Here is an 18636-nt window from a genome sequence, read left to right as displayed (position 1 = left end):
ATGGTAATGCCGTTGAATGTCAAGGGGAGGTGGTTAGACTCTCGCTTGTTGGAGATAGTCATTGCCTGGCACTTGTGTGACGCGAATGTTACTTGCCACTTATCAGCCCAAGCCTGAATGTGGGAGTTTGGTTGAATATTAGTGTCGGTGAAATGATGGCAGTTCATTTATAGTGAACCCTGATACTGAAGGAATGCTCTGTGGTTGGAGTGTCAGCTGTGGCTCAGTGGGCAGCACTCTCGCCTCGGAGTCAGAAGGTTGTTGGTTGAAGTCCCACTCCAGGGACTGGAGCACAAAAATCTAGGCTGACACTCCAGTGCAGTGCTGAGGGAGTGCTGCACTGTCAGAGGTGATGTCTTTTGGATGGCACGTTAAACCGAGGCCCCGCCTGCTCTCTCAGGTGGGTGGAAGAGATCCCATGGCACTATTTTGAAGAAGAGCAGAGGAGTTCTCCCCGGTGTCCTGGCCAATATTTATCCCTCAATCAACATAACAAAAAAATAGATTATCTGGCTCATTATCACATTGATGTGTGTGGGAGCTTGCTGTGCACAAATTAGCTGCCGTGTTTCCCACATTACAACAGTGACTACACTTTGAAAAATACTTCATTGGCTATGAAGCGCTTTGAGACATCCAGTGGTTGTGAAAGGCGCTATATAAATGCATATGTCTTTCTTTTCTTTTTCATATAATCTGCTCGGTTTCAGGCACTGTCCGATGGACCAACTCAGTGGCATTTTGGCAATAACAAGCTCGGAGCTTCGTAGCGTGGATTTTATGAAGGGGCACATTAATCTAACTGGGGGATTGAATTTGACGCAACAGAGAGAGTTAAGCCAACAGTCCAGTTTGCTGGAACTCACCACTTGGTTTACATTTCCCCCCAGGAGTCATTGGGTTTCCTTCGTAGCCAGCAGCACACCTGCAGAAAAACAGCAAGCACAGGTTAGAGCAAAAACACGCAAAAACACGCAAGAGAAATGGGTGTTGTGGAAAGACCCTTTCACCTACGTTTCACAGCGACGGCCGGTGTAGCCCACTTCACAAGTATCGCACGTCGGCCGCTCATCCGTGTCCAGGAAGCAGCTCTCCGAGAATCTGCAGAAAAGCACAAGCATCAGGACAGTGCTTGCAATCACTCCCAAATCTAACATGCAGGCTGCCAGTGTTAACAGCACTTTCATTATTTAACCCACCTGCAGCCCAAAGCACTTCCTCCGCGACTCAGACACCATCACACAGAGTGTGATACACACCGGATATACCTGCTCAATAGGGCATACTGAAGGTCAGATAGACTCTTCAACTCGGGGGAGGGAGAGGGAGAGGGAGCAGGGGCAGAGGGAGGGGGGAAGGGGCAGAGGGAGGGGGGAAGGGGCAGAGGGAGGGGGGAAGGGGCAGAGGGAGGGGGGAAGGGGCAGAGGGAGGGGGGAAGGGGCAGAGGGAGGGGGGAAGGGGCAGAGGGAGGGGGGAAGGGGCAGAGGGAGGGGGGAAGGGGCAGAGGGAGAGGGGGAAGGGGCAGAGGGAGAGGGGGAAGGGGCAGAGGGAGAGGGGGATGGGGCAGAGAGAGCGGGGGAGGGGGAGGGGATGTTCGGGTTGGGAGAGGGCGGCAGAGGGAGGGGGGAGAGGAACAGGGAGGGGAGGGGGGAAGTGCAGAGTGGGGTGGAGAGAGTGGGGGGCAGAGGGAGGTGGATAGCGAGGGGAGGGAGGGGATGTTGGGGCAGTGGGGCAGAGGCGGAGGGGACGAGGAGGGGGGGGCGCGGAGGGACAAACGCAGGCTGAGATAAGATAATAATCAGCTGCTGGGAGCAGCAAGAAAGAGGAACATAAGAAATAGGAGCAGGAGTGGGCCATTTTGCCCCTCGAGCCTGCATCACCATACAATAAGATCATGGCTGATCCGATCATGGACTCAGGTCCACTTCCCTGCCCGTTCCCCATAATTCCCTTATCATTCACAAATCTGACTATTTCTGCCTTGAATATATTCAATGTCCCAGCTTCCACAGCTCTCTGGGGCAGCGAATTCCAAAGATTTACAACCCTTTGTGAGAAGAAAATAATCCTAACTTCCGTTGTAAATGGGCCTTATTCTGAAACTATGCCTCTAGTTCTAGATTCCCCCATGAGGGGAAACATCCTCTCTGCATCTACCCTGTCGAGCCTCCTCAGAATCTTATAAGTTTCAATAAGATCACCTCTCAGTCTTCTAAACTCCAATGAGTAGAGGCCCAACCTACTCAACCTTTCTTCATAAGTCAACCCCCTCATCTCCGGAATCAACCCAGTGAACCTTCTCTGAACTGCCTCCAATGCAAGTATATCCTTCCTTCAATCGGGAGACCAAAACTGTACGCAGTACTCCAGGTGTGGCCTCACCAATACCTGTACAGGTGTAGCAGGACTTCTCTGCTTTTATACTCTATCCCTTTTGCAATAAAAGCCAACATTCCATTTGCCTTCCTGATTACTTACTGTACCGGAATATTAACTTTTTGTGTTTCATGCACAAGGACCCCCAGGTCCCTCTGTATTGTAACACTTTGCAATCTCTCTCCATTTAAAAAATAATTTGCTTTTTTATTTTTCCTGCCCACATGGAATGTTTGATGGTCCCAACAGCTGATCAGCGCTCTCTCTCTCGCACACACCTCCCTCCAAAACTCACCAGTCGGGACATTTCTCTCTCTCTCTCATTTATTGAAGTGATCCTCTCCCTCTAACACAATCTCTCTCTGATTGGGCTGCTCCTCTTCTCTCCATCTTTTTCACCAACTCACACCAAGTACTCGCAGGTCAGGAATTAAAGTGCAGCTTCTCCATTCTGTCAAACCCCGCCCTTTAACGTCAACACCAGAACTCCGTGCTGCATCCTGGTGGCTATTTCCACTCAGCACATCAAGCTGAGGCTGCTCCGAGTCACACTGCCTATGTGTAAGCAGTCTCGTGCTATTGGCCGGCATGTATCAGGAAGTAAGTTCATAGGTCACCCATCAACCTGAAGGAGAGCAGAGACTTTAACTCCACCTGTCGGGGTAGATCCACATCAAGGGACCCACAGATCAGCAACAGCTAGTATTTATATAGTGTCTGTAATCTAGTAAAATGTCCCAAGGCATTTCACACAAGTATTAACAAACAAAATTTTACATGAGTCACATAAGGTGAAATTATCACAGATATTCAAAAGGTTGGTCAAAGAGATAGATTTTAAGGAGGAGAGAGAGGTAGAGAGACGGAGGGATTTAGGGAGGGAGTCCCAGAGCTTGGGGCCCGGGCAGCTGAAGGCAAGGCCACCAATGGTGGAGCGAGTAAATAGGGGTTGCACAAGGGGGCAGGATTAGAGGAGCGCAGACATCTCGGGGGGTTGTGGGGCTGGAGGAGATTACAGAGATAGGGAGGGGCGAGGCCATGGAGGGAATTGTAAACAAGGATGAGAATTTTAAAATCGAGGCGTTTAACCAGGAGCCAATGTAGGTCAGCGAGCACGGGGGTGATGGGTGATCGGGACTCGGTGCGAGTTAGGACACGGGGCAGCCGAGTTTTGGATGAACTCAAATTTATGAAAGGTTAAGATGGGAGGCTGTTCTGAAGAATGTTTGAATATTCAAGTCTCGATAACAAAGGCATGGATGACTTTCAGGGGATGAGCTGAGGCAGGACGATGTTAGGAAGGTAGAAGGCTGTGTGCTCAATTACAGTGGGACGTAGTTCTCATGCTGCAACTTCAAAAAAACAGCAAATACATTTTTGCAAAACAGCATATTATTAATTGCTGCATTTCTTGTGATGTATTCATGGACTGTGAGGATACCAGGAAGGACTACATCTGTATATGAGGCAGCTGGTGTCCGGCAGGATACAGCAAGGGTGCGGTAAGTGACCTCAATGTCCCCCCAGCATGGAAAAGGTCACCCAACTAGTGACCGCTGACCCTGGGTCAAATCTGCAAGCGGGATGTCAGTGGAGGCTGGGATCGGGTTCGGATTGAACAGCACGACAATAATTATTCATTCGATTCATACACGGGGAATCAGGCACAGGACAGGAGGGGAGTGGGAGTGGGAGTGGGAGTGGGAGTGGGAGTGGGAGTGGGAGTGGGAGTGGAACGTTAAATAGCAAGTGGTAAGTAAACGCACCAAAAGATGGATGAAAATAGGTCCCTGATTAATATGGAAACAATAAAGAACAATTTTAATCCCCTCCAAAATCTACACCAAATCTAACATCCGTGTCCAAGTTCTCAAAGTTTGTGTTCCAGCATAAGTTGTTTCACAGAGTTTTCCAGCTGTGTGACAGACCTCCTGTGGGGATCAGTTAACGGACATGGACACGGCATGCAGTCGTTGGGAGTTCCTCGAGTCGGGATGCCGAAGAATCCGGGCTTGCACTTCTCACAGTGCGGGCCTTCCGTGTTGTGTTGGCACTTCTGTCAGGTATGAAAGAAATGTTTTAACAGATAAAAAAGTCATTCAAAACCTTTAGCAAAATTCCCACAAGCAAACATGATTTACTTGGAAACTTTATCTCCATTCAACGCTCCTAAAGCATACCTGTCCCTCAATCCAAGATACGCAGATTATGAAATTACATATTCAACGGGAGCTGCATGTCAAGCCCAACACAAGCACCTAGATCACAACCATCACAATCCACCCTTCTTCAAAGGGTCTCCTCAGCTCTGATGAGGGGACTCCACTCAGAACATTAAGCTGCCATTTTTCTATTGAGATACTAACTGACATAAGAACATAAGAAATAGGAGCAGGAATTCGGCCATACAGCCCCTTGAGCCTGCTCTACCATTCGATCGATCATGGCTGATCTGATCTTGGGCTCAGCTCCACTTCCCGCTCCCCCTAATCCCTTATCGCTCAAAAATCTGTCTATCCACCTTAAATATATTCAATGACCCAGCCTCCACAGCTCTCGGGGGAAGAGAATTCCAAAGATTCACAGCCCTCTGAGAAGAAAAAATTCCTTCTCATCTCAGTTTTAAATGGGCGGCCCCTTATTCTGAGACAGTGCCCCCTAGTTCTAGTCTCCCCCACGAGGGGAAGCATCCACCTTAAATGTCTTCAACGAGCTGCTGTATATTTCTGGAATGTTCTGATTTTGCTGTGTGATTTGGCAGTTTTTGGCTCCGACCCCCAGTAGTACGGGTGCAAAGATTAGAGCAGTTGGCACGCTCCCTGAAGGTGGGGCCAGGAAGGAAATATCTCCAGTGCAGATGGGATGTTGTGTCCTGTGTCAGCAATGTGCTCAGAACAAGGGATGTTCTTCTGAATTGGGCTATCCTGTAACTGATCCCAGAGTTCTCAAAGATCCCCAAGGTGGGACATTCCTTTCCTGAGCACCAACATTCCTCACTTTCCCAGCGGATTGTTCTAACGGAGTGTCTCGCTGGGGTATTGCAGAGGGAACCACATTACTGTGGGCCCGGAGTCACATATAGGCCAGACCGGGAAGGGCCAGCAAGTTTCCTTCCCTAAAGGTGATAAGTGAACCGGTTGCATTTTTACGACAATCCAAGATCAAGGCCACTTTTACTGGTACCGTCTTTTTATTTGGGAAGTTCTGATTTGAAATTCTCAAACAGCCAGGGTGAGATCTGAACTCACGTTCTCTGGATTATTAGTAACATAGTGACTCCACTCCCGTATCCAGGATGCAACAAGTCCCCAAGGCTTCTTTGGCAGCATCTCCCAAACACACAGCACCCACCATGGACAAGGCCAACAGGCACACGGGAACACCAAGCTGCCCCCAAAAACCACACACCCTCCCGACTTGGAAATATATCGGCCATTCCTTCATCGTCGCTGGGTCACAATCCTGGAACTCCCTCCCTAACAGCACTGTGCGAGCACCTTCACCACACGGACTGCAGCGGTTCAAGAAGGCGGCTCACCACCACCTTCTCAAGGGCAATTAGGGATGGGCAATAAATGCTGGCTTGCCAGTGACACCCACATCCCAAAAATGGAAAAAGAACCTTTATTAGCTCCCCCCCTCAAAAAAAAATCACAAAAAGTAGCTCCCTTCACAAATCAATTCATCAAAAAATTCACTGAGTTACTGCGTGTAAATACGGCCTGAATTGAAACATTCAAAAGGGAATGATACCAACTCCTGTTTCAGCAGGGAACTCATCACACCCCCTGAAAAAAAGCAGATGACTGAAGAATCTGAATGCCCTTTCCTGCCCTGCCAGTCCCTTGTTCCGAATTACATGATATTCATTGAATGACTGTTTGCACCAGGATTAGCCACGATAGTTTTAAGTTCTTACCAGACAAATCCCTTCAACTTTGTCACAGGTGCTGGAGTGACCATTGCAGCTGCAGCCATCGCACACGCCCAAGTACGGTCCAGTTGCCACACGGTTAAATCCAGGGGCACAGATCTCACAGGACAGACCTTTGTAATTTTGGGGGCACCTGAAAACAAAGAGAGAAATTTTGCCCCGTGTACTTATTTGCTCCACTGGCCCACAAAAGCATGCTGGGCAGTTCTCTGTGCAAACGCATGGCAGCATGATAATTATTGTCAGTCGGGAACTTCCGAGAATATTTTGGCATGATTACTGTGCAAGAGCGGAGTTACTCCGGAGATGAGGGGGTTACTTTATGATGATAGATTGAGTAGACTGGGTCTTTACTCGCTGGAGTTCAGAAGGATGAGGGGTGATCTTATAGAAACATTTAAAATAATGAAAGGGATAGACAAGATAGAGGCAGAGAGGTTGTTTCCACTGGTCGGGGAGACTAGAACTAGGGGGCACAGCCTCAAAATACGGGGGAGCCAATTTAAAACCGAGTTGAGAAGGAATTTCTTCTCCTAGAGGGTTGTGAATCTGTGGCATTCTCTGCCCAAGGAAGCAGTTGAGGCTAGCTCATTGAATGTATTCAAGTCACAGATAGATAGATTTTTAACCAATAAGGGAATTAAGGGTTATGGGGTGCGGGCGGGTAAGTGGTGCTGAGTCCACGGCCAGATCAGCCATGATCTTGTTGAATGGCGGAGCAGGCTCGAGGGGCTAGATGGTCTACTCCTGTTCCTAATTCTTATGTTCTTATGTTATGTACTCCGTTGTTCTCAGAGGAAATTTGCGGGTAATTGAGTTGCACCAGTTTTACGCCACAACACTACACGCAAATTTCCTTAATCGTTTGTGCCAAGTTACATCCGGCAATAGCCCACTTAGCTCATTAACATAGCTCCACCCCCATGCAAAAGATCAGAGAACTCGCGTTTCCTGCATTTATACCAATTCTGGACAAACAACTTTACAGCCAACTTTTTAGGAGTAGTGGGAGCCAAAGTTATTATTTCTGGTGTTTTCCAGCCAGTTTTTTTATTTTCTGGAAATTCCGTTGCAAGTTGTCACAGGTAAAATCAGCAGAGAAACAGATGTATATTTCAGCGTAAGGAAATTGTGGCCATAATGGACTCTCAGAAGCCAATGTAATGACACTGAACGGCAAGGAAACTTGCTCGGTACCTGCATTGCTCAACAAGCTGTGGCTTTCCGCGATTTGTAAATTCCACACTGCTGGTATCCATGACGATGTCACTAAGGCCCACACTGGTCATCCTGTTGTCGTACTTTGTTTGGATCATAATGCTGTCCAGATTAACCAACGTCATCAGAAAGTCTTCGCGAGTCACAGGGCCGCCAGACTCGTACTGCCACTTATCCTGCAAAAACACACAAAACAGATCAAGAAATTTAGAAGAGTTACAGGATCTGCTTCAAACGTTGGACGACAGATGTTGAATTTCCATTTACAGCTTTAAAAAAATGCAGAGCTTCTCGGACAAAGGTTCTCAACCGGGGTCCGCGACAAGGTTTCGGTTCACTAAAATAGCACCAACTCAAGTTAAACCATCAAGTTAAACCAATCACATTTCTCGTTGTTGCTTCAATGAAACCAATTGAAATCCAGTTGTGACCTCTTGTCAATCAGATTCCCTTTTGCTCTGAGCCCTCCCTCTCGTTTAACTAATAGAAACTCTGGTTTCATCCGTCGTCTCAATCTGCCGCCCTCTTAACCAATAATCTTTGCCACACACACATCTGGGTTAGATCTGGCCAATCTGGTTGTTTGGTTTATGTGGCGTTTGGGACGGGCGATGAGAAGCCAATCAGAGCAGCGATTACAGGTAGGGCGGGGTCGGGGGGGCGTCTTTGTGCTTCAGACATGGCAGGGCTGGTCGACACGGCAGAGAGAGAGATACACCAGGACTGGACACTGAGGTTATCACCAGCAGCATCAGAAAGATAGCGGATTCCCTCAATTCATTGGGTAAGGAGCAGCAGCCAGTGAATAAATCAATAACCAGCAGTAAGAATCGAGTCATCGAAGGGCTGTTTCCCCTTTACACCCGCTCACTGCGGTGCGTGCTAGTAACGCTGGGCTTTAGGGCTTGGTTTGACTCACATCCTGTGGTAGTTTGTCTCTGACTTGACGGCAGTGGAAAATAAAATTATATCCAATTTCCAGTTATCGATTAAAGGGGTTGGTGTTGCTATATGATGGGAACTTTCCTAATTAGTCAAATTAATAAGTAAAACATTGGTCAGCTATTGAGAACGTATTTACAAGCCTGGCCCCTGATGATCAATAACTGAAGTATATGAATGCTCCAGAGATACCAGTCTGCCGGAGTTAACCCATTCATATCCCTCAAAAGAATGGCAACAAGACAGATTATATGATGCAGGCTATTTACCCAAAACATTACATGGTGTTGCAAACCGGGGTTAAAAACATGGAACAGCCACAGAAATCATTATTTCTATCTTTGTTAAGTGGTTCTAAATAAAACAGAATGTGTTACATGTATGGAGCCAAGATGGCTTTGTGTTATCTGTAGCTTTCTCCCCGGGTCCGACCGACACGAGGTGCCAACAGTCAGTTCTCGAGTTGTCTTGGAGCACAACGACATCTTTCAACTCCTTCACAGACATGTTCCCATCAAAACGCACCGCTTAAAGTATGTATTAAAGTTTGCAATATAAAGAGGCGAGGGTCATGAGGAACTCTCTACTTTAGATAGCCCCTTGTTGTTGAATTAGTTTAGTTGCGTGTTGTGCACAGATGCCCTGAATGATTGGGAATCAAAGGTTGTGACTAATCCAAAATGTTATACTTTTGTGGAAAACAAGATTTCAAAGCTTGAATTTGTTGGAATCAAAATAGTACTCAAGACAGAAAGAGAGAGCAGAGCCAGGGAAAGCACAACGAGAACAAGCACTTCAGAGTCCAATTTGCCAGGCCCACGTTTAAGCAAACCAAAGCCTCAAACAAATCTTGGTGGCACTGATCATGTGGTCACTATTAATCAAAGGCATCCATTGTGAAAGCGGCTCAACAAACCGATAACGCTCACGTCAGATAAACCCACTGGAAAATCCCAGTTAAGGGCAGGTACATGAGGAAAGGGAGCAGTTTGGGTTGAGAGTCAGGATACATCAGCACATACACATACTAAGTTGTCCAGTGCTCTTTACTATCACCATATGTAATGCATTGTTTAAACAGTGTGCGCCACTTCCAATGTGCTTGGCCCATTATATTGCTCAGAGACTTACTGTGGGAGAGATTGGCAGCAAGGCCCAGCTCGCCCAGTGCCACACACTGGAGTGTTGGCATCAGCTGGAATACCAGCTGTAGGGTTAGCAGTGCATTCAGCCACATTACAGGTCGAGCTAGACACCGATACTGCCAACACAATATAGCTGTGGTTCAGTTGCTTTCTGACTGAATAACCCTCCCCTTTAACAAAATCAACAAGGGACCATGACTGTTTCCATAAAAATGAGAAAGAGCTGACATCCAACAAAACTCCGATGGTTCTAATCCATAACGTTTAATTACTGGGGCTGGTTTTGCAGCCCATGCCCTCCCCGGGTGCCGGACAGGCCTCAGGGCACCCAACGTTAGCGAGCTGGGTCACTGGAATGGCTTGTCACACCCTAGTGCAGGTCCATCCTCAAAAAGCCTTGCTTCAGGAAACAGGAGCAGGATCAGAAGGTGGCCGACAAGCCTCGGGGCAGTTCTGGTTGCAACACTGGTCTCAAAAGACCACCTGGCCTGAAGGACTTGCGACTAAAAGGTCACCTGCCTTCTCAGACCTTCTTTTCAGTGTTGCACAGCCCGCCCCGAGCCTCTGATCCAGGGCCCAGGCCTCCCACCGGCTGCGCCCAGGGGCCAAGCCCACCACCAGCTGCACCCAGGGGCCAGGCCCACCACCAGCTGCGCCCAGGGGCCAGGCCTACCACCAGCTGCGCCCAGGGGCCAAGCCCACCACCAGCTGCGCCCAGGGGCCAGGCCCACCACCAGCTGCGCCCAGGGGCCAAGCCCACCACCAGCTGCGCCCAGGGGCCAAGCCCACCACCAGCTGCACCCAGGGGCCAAGCCCACCACCAGCTGCACCCAGGGGCCAAGCCCACCACCAGCTGCACCCAGGCCCATCACCAGCTGCGCCCAGGGGCCAAGCCCACCACCAGCTGCACCCAGGGGCCAGGGCCCAGGGCCCACCACCAGCTGCACCCAGGCCCATCACCAGCTGCGCCCAGGGGCCAGGCCCACCACCAGCTGCACCCAGGGGCCAGGCCCACCACCAGCTGCACCCAGGGGCCAAGCCCACCACCAGCTGCGCCCAGGGGCCAGGCCCACCACCAGCTGCGCCCAGGGGCCAAGCCCACCACCAGCTGCGCCCAGGGGCCAGGCCCACCACCAGCTGCGCCCAGGGGCCAGGCCCACCACCAGCTGCGCCCAGGGGCCAAGCCCACCACCAGCTGCGCCCAGGGGCCAAGCCCACCACCAGCTGCGCCCAGGGGCCAAGCCCACCACCAGCTGCGCCCAGGGGCCAGGCCCACCACCAGCTGCACCCAGGGGCCAGGCCCACCACCAGCTGCGCCCAGGGGCCAGGCCCACCACCAGCTGCGCCCAGGGCCCACCACCAGCTGCACCCAGGGGCCCAGGAGCCAGGCCCGCTGCCGGCTGCGCCCAGGTCTCCCGAAGCAAGACAGGAGCGTCAGGACACTGGAATGCCGAACGCTCCAAGATTGAGCAGGGTGAGAGTCTCGAGCAAGGAAGTCTGGAATTGAAAACTCTCGTCTTACCTCAGTGAAGAGGATTTCCTTCTGATTAATGATGTTGGGTTGGGTAGGTTTCCTCACTTTGTAGATCAGCTTTTTGCCATTTCCAATTATAATCACATCAGACTTGTCCTCGGGCTCAGCTTGGCCCCGCGCCACGCTGTAGCGAACTTTGTAACGCAGGAACCCGCCATACGAATCGATCTGCAAAAAGCAAATGCCACATTTTCTAAACTGGTGCTATTTTGGCATCCTCAACTTTAAACATGTGTAAGTTGCACAACCGAGCATGCTCTACCCTGGCAACTAAAATATCTGACCAGCAAGGGTCAACTCAACTTCAGTGGATGACAAATTATACACATAGTCAACTTCACAATTAAATGTTAAATTCTTCGCCACTGTGCTCAGGTAAATCCCATTCAGTCAAAACATTTTTTGCTCACATTACACATCATCATATTTGCATCCCAAATAACAGTTGCATTTACTGATTAAAACACAAGTTGTATATTTCTACATAAATAATGTGCTGCAGAAATTGAAAGGGTTTTCTTGGCGTGGGGAGCTGGACGGGCGTCAGATATTGTGTGTGTAAGGTCATACCTGGGTCATGGGAGAAAAGGACTTGCTTAGTGCACGAGGGAAATACCAAGTGCAACCCAGCAATCATATGTACGCTAGATAATTAAATGTTCTTCCTCGTCCAATTAACTCCCGCGTTATGCCCAATTACTGGAGAAAGCTAGAGGTAGGGAACTTCACGACCCAATGTTGGGCTTTGGATCACCAAATCAATGGAAAGCTTTAATTGTCAAATCAAGATAATAAAACCCTGCATAGTGCTGAGAAATCGCTTTGTTGTTGGCCCCTAGAATGGCCACAGCACCAGTGGAACGGCCAAATAACCGCTTCCTGCTGGACTTGCTGGGCTGGGTTACTCAATCAGATTCATGACTGGCTGCTTTGCCAAATGCCCTTTCTTCTCGGGCTGTTATTTACAGCCAATGAAGTACTTTTGGAGTGCTGTCACTGCTGTAAGGTGGGAATCAGCCATGATTGTATTGAATGGCGGAGCAGGCTCGAGGCCTACTCCTCGACATGGCCTACTCCTGCTCCTCATTCTTATGGTCTTATGTCCTCGGAAACACGGCAGCCACTTTGTGCACAAGCAAGCTCCCACAAACAGCAATGTGATAATGAGCAGATAATGTTTTTTTTGTGATGTTGATTGAGGTATAAATATTGGCCAGGACACCGGGAATAACTCCCCTGCTCTTCTTCGTATATAGTGCCGTGGGATCGTTTACATTGACCCGAGAGCGCAGACGGGACCTCGGTTTAAGATCTCAACCGAAAGACAGCAGCTCAGACAGCACAGCATTCGCTCAGCACTGCACTGGAGTGTCAGCCTGGATGTTTGTGCTCGAGTCTCTGGATTAGGACTTGTGAGATTTGCCCTGTGCCAAAAAAATGGTAACATTGTGAAGGCTGGGCTACAGGCATTCCTGTATTCTCTGCTCTCACTTACCCGTTACCAATATTATCTCTCTCCCTTTAATGCTGTCTTCATCGTTTACCTGAGGCAAGCCCATCCCAACACACACACACCATGGATAATGAACCGACTGAAATTAGACAGGCCCGCCGTTCTCCCAGGTGTCCTCACTCCTGCTATGATTAGCATTCTTTTGCTTGCTTTCTTTGAAGAAGATAAATGCCACGAGTAACCATCACATCTCATGCACGTGCGAGGCAGGAGGGGGAGGGGAGATCACAGTCCCCAGTGCGAGAGCTAGTCGCTGTGGGGGGGGGGGGGAGAAAGAGAAGGGTGGGGGAGATTAAGGGGAAGGGTGGGGGGGGGGAAGGGAGGGGTTGGGGTAGTGGGGGATGGGAGATCACAATCTCGAGTGCAAGACTTGGTCACCATGCCGGGGGGTGGGGGAGGGGAGGGGCAGGCGTGTGGGGTGGGAGGGGGAGATCACAGTCTCCAATGTGAGAGCTGGTCGCTGTGCCGGGGGGGGGGGGGGGTGGGGGGGGTGGGGGGGGGGGCGGGGGGAGGGGGTCACAGTCTCGAGTGCAAGACCTGGTCGACCAGACAAGGTGGCTCCTGCAGATCACAAGGTGCTTAAAGGGACAGTACACCAAGTGTGGCTTCCCCCACCCGTTTGATGACATTGCACTAATATGTCTGTAAAGATGTACAGAAAGATTATATAAACAGATCATTTACAGTATCAGCCAAGTAAAGCCACTGTGTATTGCTACAGGATCGATAGCTGCAGTTTATAGCAAGCTGTAACAGCATGAAGTTTGCATTTGATAAATCGTCACTCAATGAAAAGCCTGCAAACAGTTCTGACCAGTTTCAGTCTGTGAGGATAAAGGTGAGGTAAACGGGACAGTAAAATTCACACGATTGACAACAGTTCAATATTGGAAAACGTCAACTGCACCTTATTTCCCAAAAATTGTCTTGGAAGAGTCCAGAAGGACTCCAGGTTGAGGAACCGTCTGGAGAGATCCACCAGCTGAAACTCTCTGGAGTCGGGGTCGATAATAATCTGCGAGGCGGAGAGGGGCGGAGTCACAGGCTGGGCCGGGGCCTTCACATCCACACCTAGGAGAGAAAACACAATTGTACCAGAGTGTAAACTCGAAAGCTTGGGTCAACGGTATCCTCAGCGGCGACTGAGCATGGCAGAGCTGGACGCGAGGATTCCCTGACGATAATGGTGCCAACAGTCTGGAGTTCAGTGCGCTTTGAGGAGAGGGCAGGCAAATGAGAAATAATTTAATTGTTCACGGGATATGGCGTTGCTGGCCCATCTCCAGTGGCCCTGGAGGAGGTGGCAGTGAGCCCGTGTAAACCTGGTGTGCTCCCACAAAGCCGAACTTGGCAACAGTTTGGTACAACAGAGTGTCTCGCTGGGCCATTTCAGGAGGCAGTTAAGAGTCAACCACATTGCTGTGGGTCTGGTGTCACATATAGGCCAGACCGGGTAAGGGCAGCAGATTTCCTTCCCTACAGGACATTGGTGAACCAGATGGGTTTTTACAACAATCTGGAAGTTTCCTGGTCACCATTACTGACACTAGCAAGTGATTAGGAAGGCCAATGGAATCTTGGCCTTTATTGCAAAGGGGATGGAGTATAAAAGCAGGGAAGTCTTGCTACAGTTGTACAGGGTATTGGTGAGGCCACACCTGGAATACTGCGTGCAGTTTTGGTTTCCATATTTACGAAAGGATATACTTGCTTTGGAGGCAGTTCAGAGAAGGTTCACTCAGTTGCTTCCAGAGATGTGGGGGTTGACTTATGAGGAAAGGTTGAGTAGGTTGGGCCTCTACTCATTGGAATTCAGAAGAATGAGAGGTGATCTTAACGAAATGTGTAAGATTATGAGGGGGCTTGACAAGGTGGATGCAGAGAGGATGTTTCCACTGATGGGGGAGACTGGAACTGGAGGGCATGACATTATAAGGGGCTGCCCATTTAAAACTGAGATGAGGAGGAATTTCTTCTCTCAGAGGGTTGTGGATCTGTGGAATTCGCTGCCTCAGAGAGCTGAGGAAGCTGGGACATTGAATAAATTTAAGACAGAAATAGACAGTTTCTTAGCCGATAAGGGAATAAGGGATTATGGGGAGCGGGTGGGGAAGTGGAGCTGAGTCTATGATGGTATTAAATGGCGGAGCAGGCTCAAGGGGCCGTATGGCCTACTCCTGCTCTTAGTTCTTATGTTCTTATTTCAGATTTATTTAATTAATGGTATTTAAATTCCCCAGCTGCCGTGGTGGGATTTGAACTCGTGTCTCCAGATCATTGGTCCAGGGTCTGGATTACTGGTCCAGTGACATGACCATACTGCCACCGTTCCCCAGCGAGGAGAAAGCCAATGCCTCAGGTTGCATCAGTAATCATGGAAAACCGAATCTGTATGTTGGGCCAACTTCCTTCCAGCGTTGGATTGGTTGTCCCTCCAAGCCAGATCCAGAACTGTAACTGTAACTGAGGAGGACCATGGTCAGCCAGGCAGCCAGCCTGCCCAGTGACAGACATCTTCTGTAGCTTACCAGCTGCCCCTTGTGGGCAAGACACAAGTTCTGCACCAGAACAGGCGACATTTCAAGTGGATTTATATTGACATCGAGAGCAATTCCTGCACTCACTCCAGCTAGCAGCTGTAATAGATTTTCGAGGAGAATGAACAGGACTTTCAAAGTATTCGCCGACTCGTGTGTCACTTAGCTGATGTTTAGTTCACGAGCTTGTATGGCAAGGATTTTTATTAATCAATGGCCGTTTGCCTGCTATATGCAGGCCAACACTTTGTCATGCGATCAGTGTGTGGAGGGAGTTTAAGGCATGAGGATGGGTGTTGTTAATCTCAGTGAAGGAGCCACAGTTAGCCTCTCAAACAGTACGTCACATTGTCAGCTGTTCATCAGCAATCAACACAAGCCATCTTGTAATTATTTAGGAAGCGAATCAGACTCCTGGGATATCTCCAAGCAGTCGCCACTCTGCCAGGATTTTCCAATTACTCTCACTCCTGACGATGGTCTCAGTGCGGCAAAAGCATTCCGCCGCAAGGGCAGCAATCCAGTTCTGACATTGCTGCTTCCTAAATAATCCGCAGATCGACGTAATTCTACCGAATTCCAGCAAAGGATAAAACACAAACCTCCCAGGGGAAGTAATATCAGCAAGCTATTCACACAGGGTATTCGGGATTCGTTGTTTAATGAAGTTATTCCGCAGTGTGCAAGAGTGACGTCTGCTCTACTTCTGAAGGCAAAGCAGCAGAAGCTGCAAACCCTGGCAGTGGGCAATCACTGCCCCAGAGTGACTCGTGCTGTGGGCAATCACTGCCCCAGAGTGACTCGTGCTGTGGGCAATCACTGCCCCAGAGTGACTCGTGCTGTGGGCAATCACTGCCCCAGAGTGACTCGTGCTGTGGGCAATCACTGCCCCAGAGTGACTCGTGCTGTGGGCAATCACTGCCCCAGAGTGACTCGTGCTGTGGGCAATCACTGCCCCAGAGTGACTCGTGCTGTGGGCAATCACTGCCCCAGAGTGACTCGTGCTGTGGGCAATCACTGCCCCAGAGTGACTCGTGCTGTGGGCAATCACTGCCCCAGAGTGACTCGTGCTGTGGGCAATCACTGCCCCAGAGTGACTCGTGCTGTGGGCAATCACTGCCCCAGAGTGACTCGTGCTGTGGGCAATCACTGCCCCAGAGTGACTCGTGCTGTGGGCAATCACTGCCCCAGAGTGACTCGTGCTGTGGGCAATCACTGCCCCAGAGTGACTCGTGCTGTGGGCAATCACTGCCCCAGAGTGACTCGTGCTGTGGGCAATCACTGCCCCAGAGTGACTCGTGCTGTGGGCAATCACTGCCCCAGAGTGACTCGTGCTGTGGGCAATCACTGCCCCAGAGTGACTCGTGCTGTGGGCAATCACTGCCCCAGAGTGACTCGTGCTGTGGGCAATCACTGCCCCAGAGTGACTCGTGCTGTGGGCAATCACTGCCCCAGAGTGATTCGTGCTGTGGGCAATCTCTGGGCACTCTCTGCCCCAGAGTGACTCATGCTGTGGGCAATCACTGCCCCAGAGTGACTCGTGCTGTGGGCCATCACTGCCCCAGAGTGATTCGTGCTGTGGGCAATCACTGCCCCAGAGTGACTCATGCTGTGGGCAATCTCTGGGCAATCACTGCCCCAGAGTGACTCATGCCGTGGGCAATCACTGCCCCAGAGTGACTCGTGCCGTGGGCAATCACTGCCCCAGAGTGACTCGTGCTATGGGCAATCACTGCCCCAGAGTGACTCGTGCTGTGGGCAATCACTGCCCCAGAGTGACTCGTGCTGTGGGCAATCACTGCCCCAGAGTGACTCGTGCTGTGGGCAATCACTGCCCCAGAGTGACTCGTGCTGTGGGCAATCACTGCCCCAGAGTGACTCGTGCAGTGGGCAATCACTGGGCAATCACTGCCCCAGAGTGAATCGTGCTGTGGGCAATCACTGGGCAATCACTGCCCCAGAGTGATTCGTGCTGTGGGCAATCACTGGGCAATCACTGCCCCAGAGTGATTCGTGCTGTGGGCAATCACTGCCCCAGAGTGAATCGTGCAGTGGGCAATCTCTGGGCAATCACTGCCCCAGAGTGATTCGTGCTGTGGGCAATCACTGGGCAATCACTGCCCCAGAGTGACTCATGCTGTGGGCAATCTCTGGGCAATCACTGCCCCAGAGTGACTCGTGCTGTGGGCAATCTCTGGGCAATCACTGCCCCAGAGTGACTCATGCTGTGGGCAATCTCTGGGCAATCACTGCCCCAGAGTGACTCGTGCCGTGGGCAATCACTGCCCCAGAGTGACTCGTGCTGTGGGCAATTGGACATGTTGCAGTACCCACATGGTACTACACAGTTGCTAGGCACCCAGTCAGGCTCGGTGTATTCTCACTCTCTGCCGGCCCTTTGGGGAAATGCAGCTTACACTGGGACAGAGAGACCAGCTGATTAAATCTCTCAATAAAGGTCTGCAAAATGCAAAGAAAGATATAGTTTCAAAAGGATGCTTGCAAAGAACCAGGCACAGCTTATAATCATTTACCCATAAAGTTATCTTCCTTTGTGAAACGCAGATGAATCTGGTTTTTGTAACGGCTGGTGGATTCACAGATTTTGGTCAGACCAAAGCAGAAACAAGGCACACATCGCAGACTGCCCTCCACATTGAACTGGCCCTCAGGGCAAATCCCTGAAAAGCAAAACAGTGCGTTAGACCGATGGCAACTACCGACAGGGAAATAACATAAAACTAAACCCTCAACTCACTTCCTTCGTGTTTTTCTCAGACTATCAGCAAATGCCCCAGGATCGCAGTGACCAGACATTCAGAAACCACTTGCCCATCCCTGGACAGGGTGTGGGGGGCATGGGGACAGGGTGTGGGGGGCATGGGGACAGGGTGTGGGGGGCATGGGGACAGGGTGTGGGGGGCATGGGGGCAGGGTGTGGGGGGCATGGGGACAGGGTGTGGGGGGCATGGGGGCAGGGTGTGGGGGGCATGGGGGCAGGGTGTGGGGGCATGGGGGCAGTGTGTGGGGGGCATGGGGACAGGGTGTGGGGGGCATGGGGACAGGGTGTGGGGGGCATGGGGACAGGGTGTGGGGGGCATGGGGACAGGGTGTGGGGGGCATGGGGACAGGGTGTGGGGGGCATGGGGACAGGGTGTGGGGGGCATGGGGACAGGGTGTGGGGGGCATGGGGACAGGGTGTGGGGGGCATGGGGACAGGGTGTGGGGGGCATGGGGACAGGGTGTGGGGGGCATGGGGACAGGGTGTGGGGGGCATGGGGACAGGGTGTGGGGGGCATGGGGACAGGGTGTGGGGGGCATGGGGACAGGGTGTGGGGGGCATGGGGACAGGGTGTGGGGGGCATGGGGACAGGGTGTGGGGGGCATGGGGACAGGGTGTGGGGGGCATGGGGACAGGGTGTGGGGGGCATGGGGAC

At 50.9% G+C, this 18636-nt stretch overlaps 1 protein-coding gene across 1 annotated transcript in view; it reads right to left on the bottom strand.

Annotated features, from left to right (window-relative positions):
* The window catches only part of hspg2 (heparan sulfate proteoglycan 2), a 643156-nt gene that overhangs the window by 380569 nt on the left and 243951 nt on the right, over positions 1-18636 (bottom strand). The window contains 8 exon segments of the mRNA XM_070860710.1: positions 867-925; positions 1015-1101; positions 4305-4432; positions 6296-6443; positions 7508-7704; positions 11138-11317; positions 13570-13733; positions 17734-17880. Of these exon segments, the coding sequence (XP_070716811.1) occupies positions 867-925; positions 1015-1101; positions 4305-4432; positions 6296-6443; positions 7508-7704; positions 11138-11317; positions 13570-13733; positions 17734-17880 (1110 nt within the window).

Source organism: Pristiophorus japonicus, chromosome 18 (assembly GCF_044704955.1).
Source record: "Pristiophorus japonicus isolate sPriJap1 chromosome 18, sPriJap1.hap1, whole genome shotgun sequence".
NCBI classification, from domain to species: domain Eukaryota; kingdom Metazoa; phylum Chordata; class Chondrichthyes; family Pristiophoridae; genus Pristiophorus; species Pristiophorus japonicus.
Note: the sequence above shows the minus strand (reverse complement) of the source record. Positions and strands in the feature narration are given on the sequence as shown.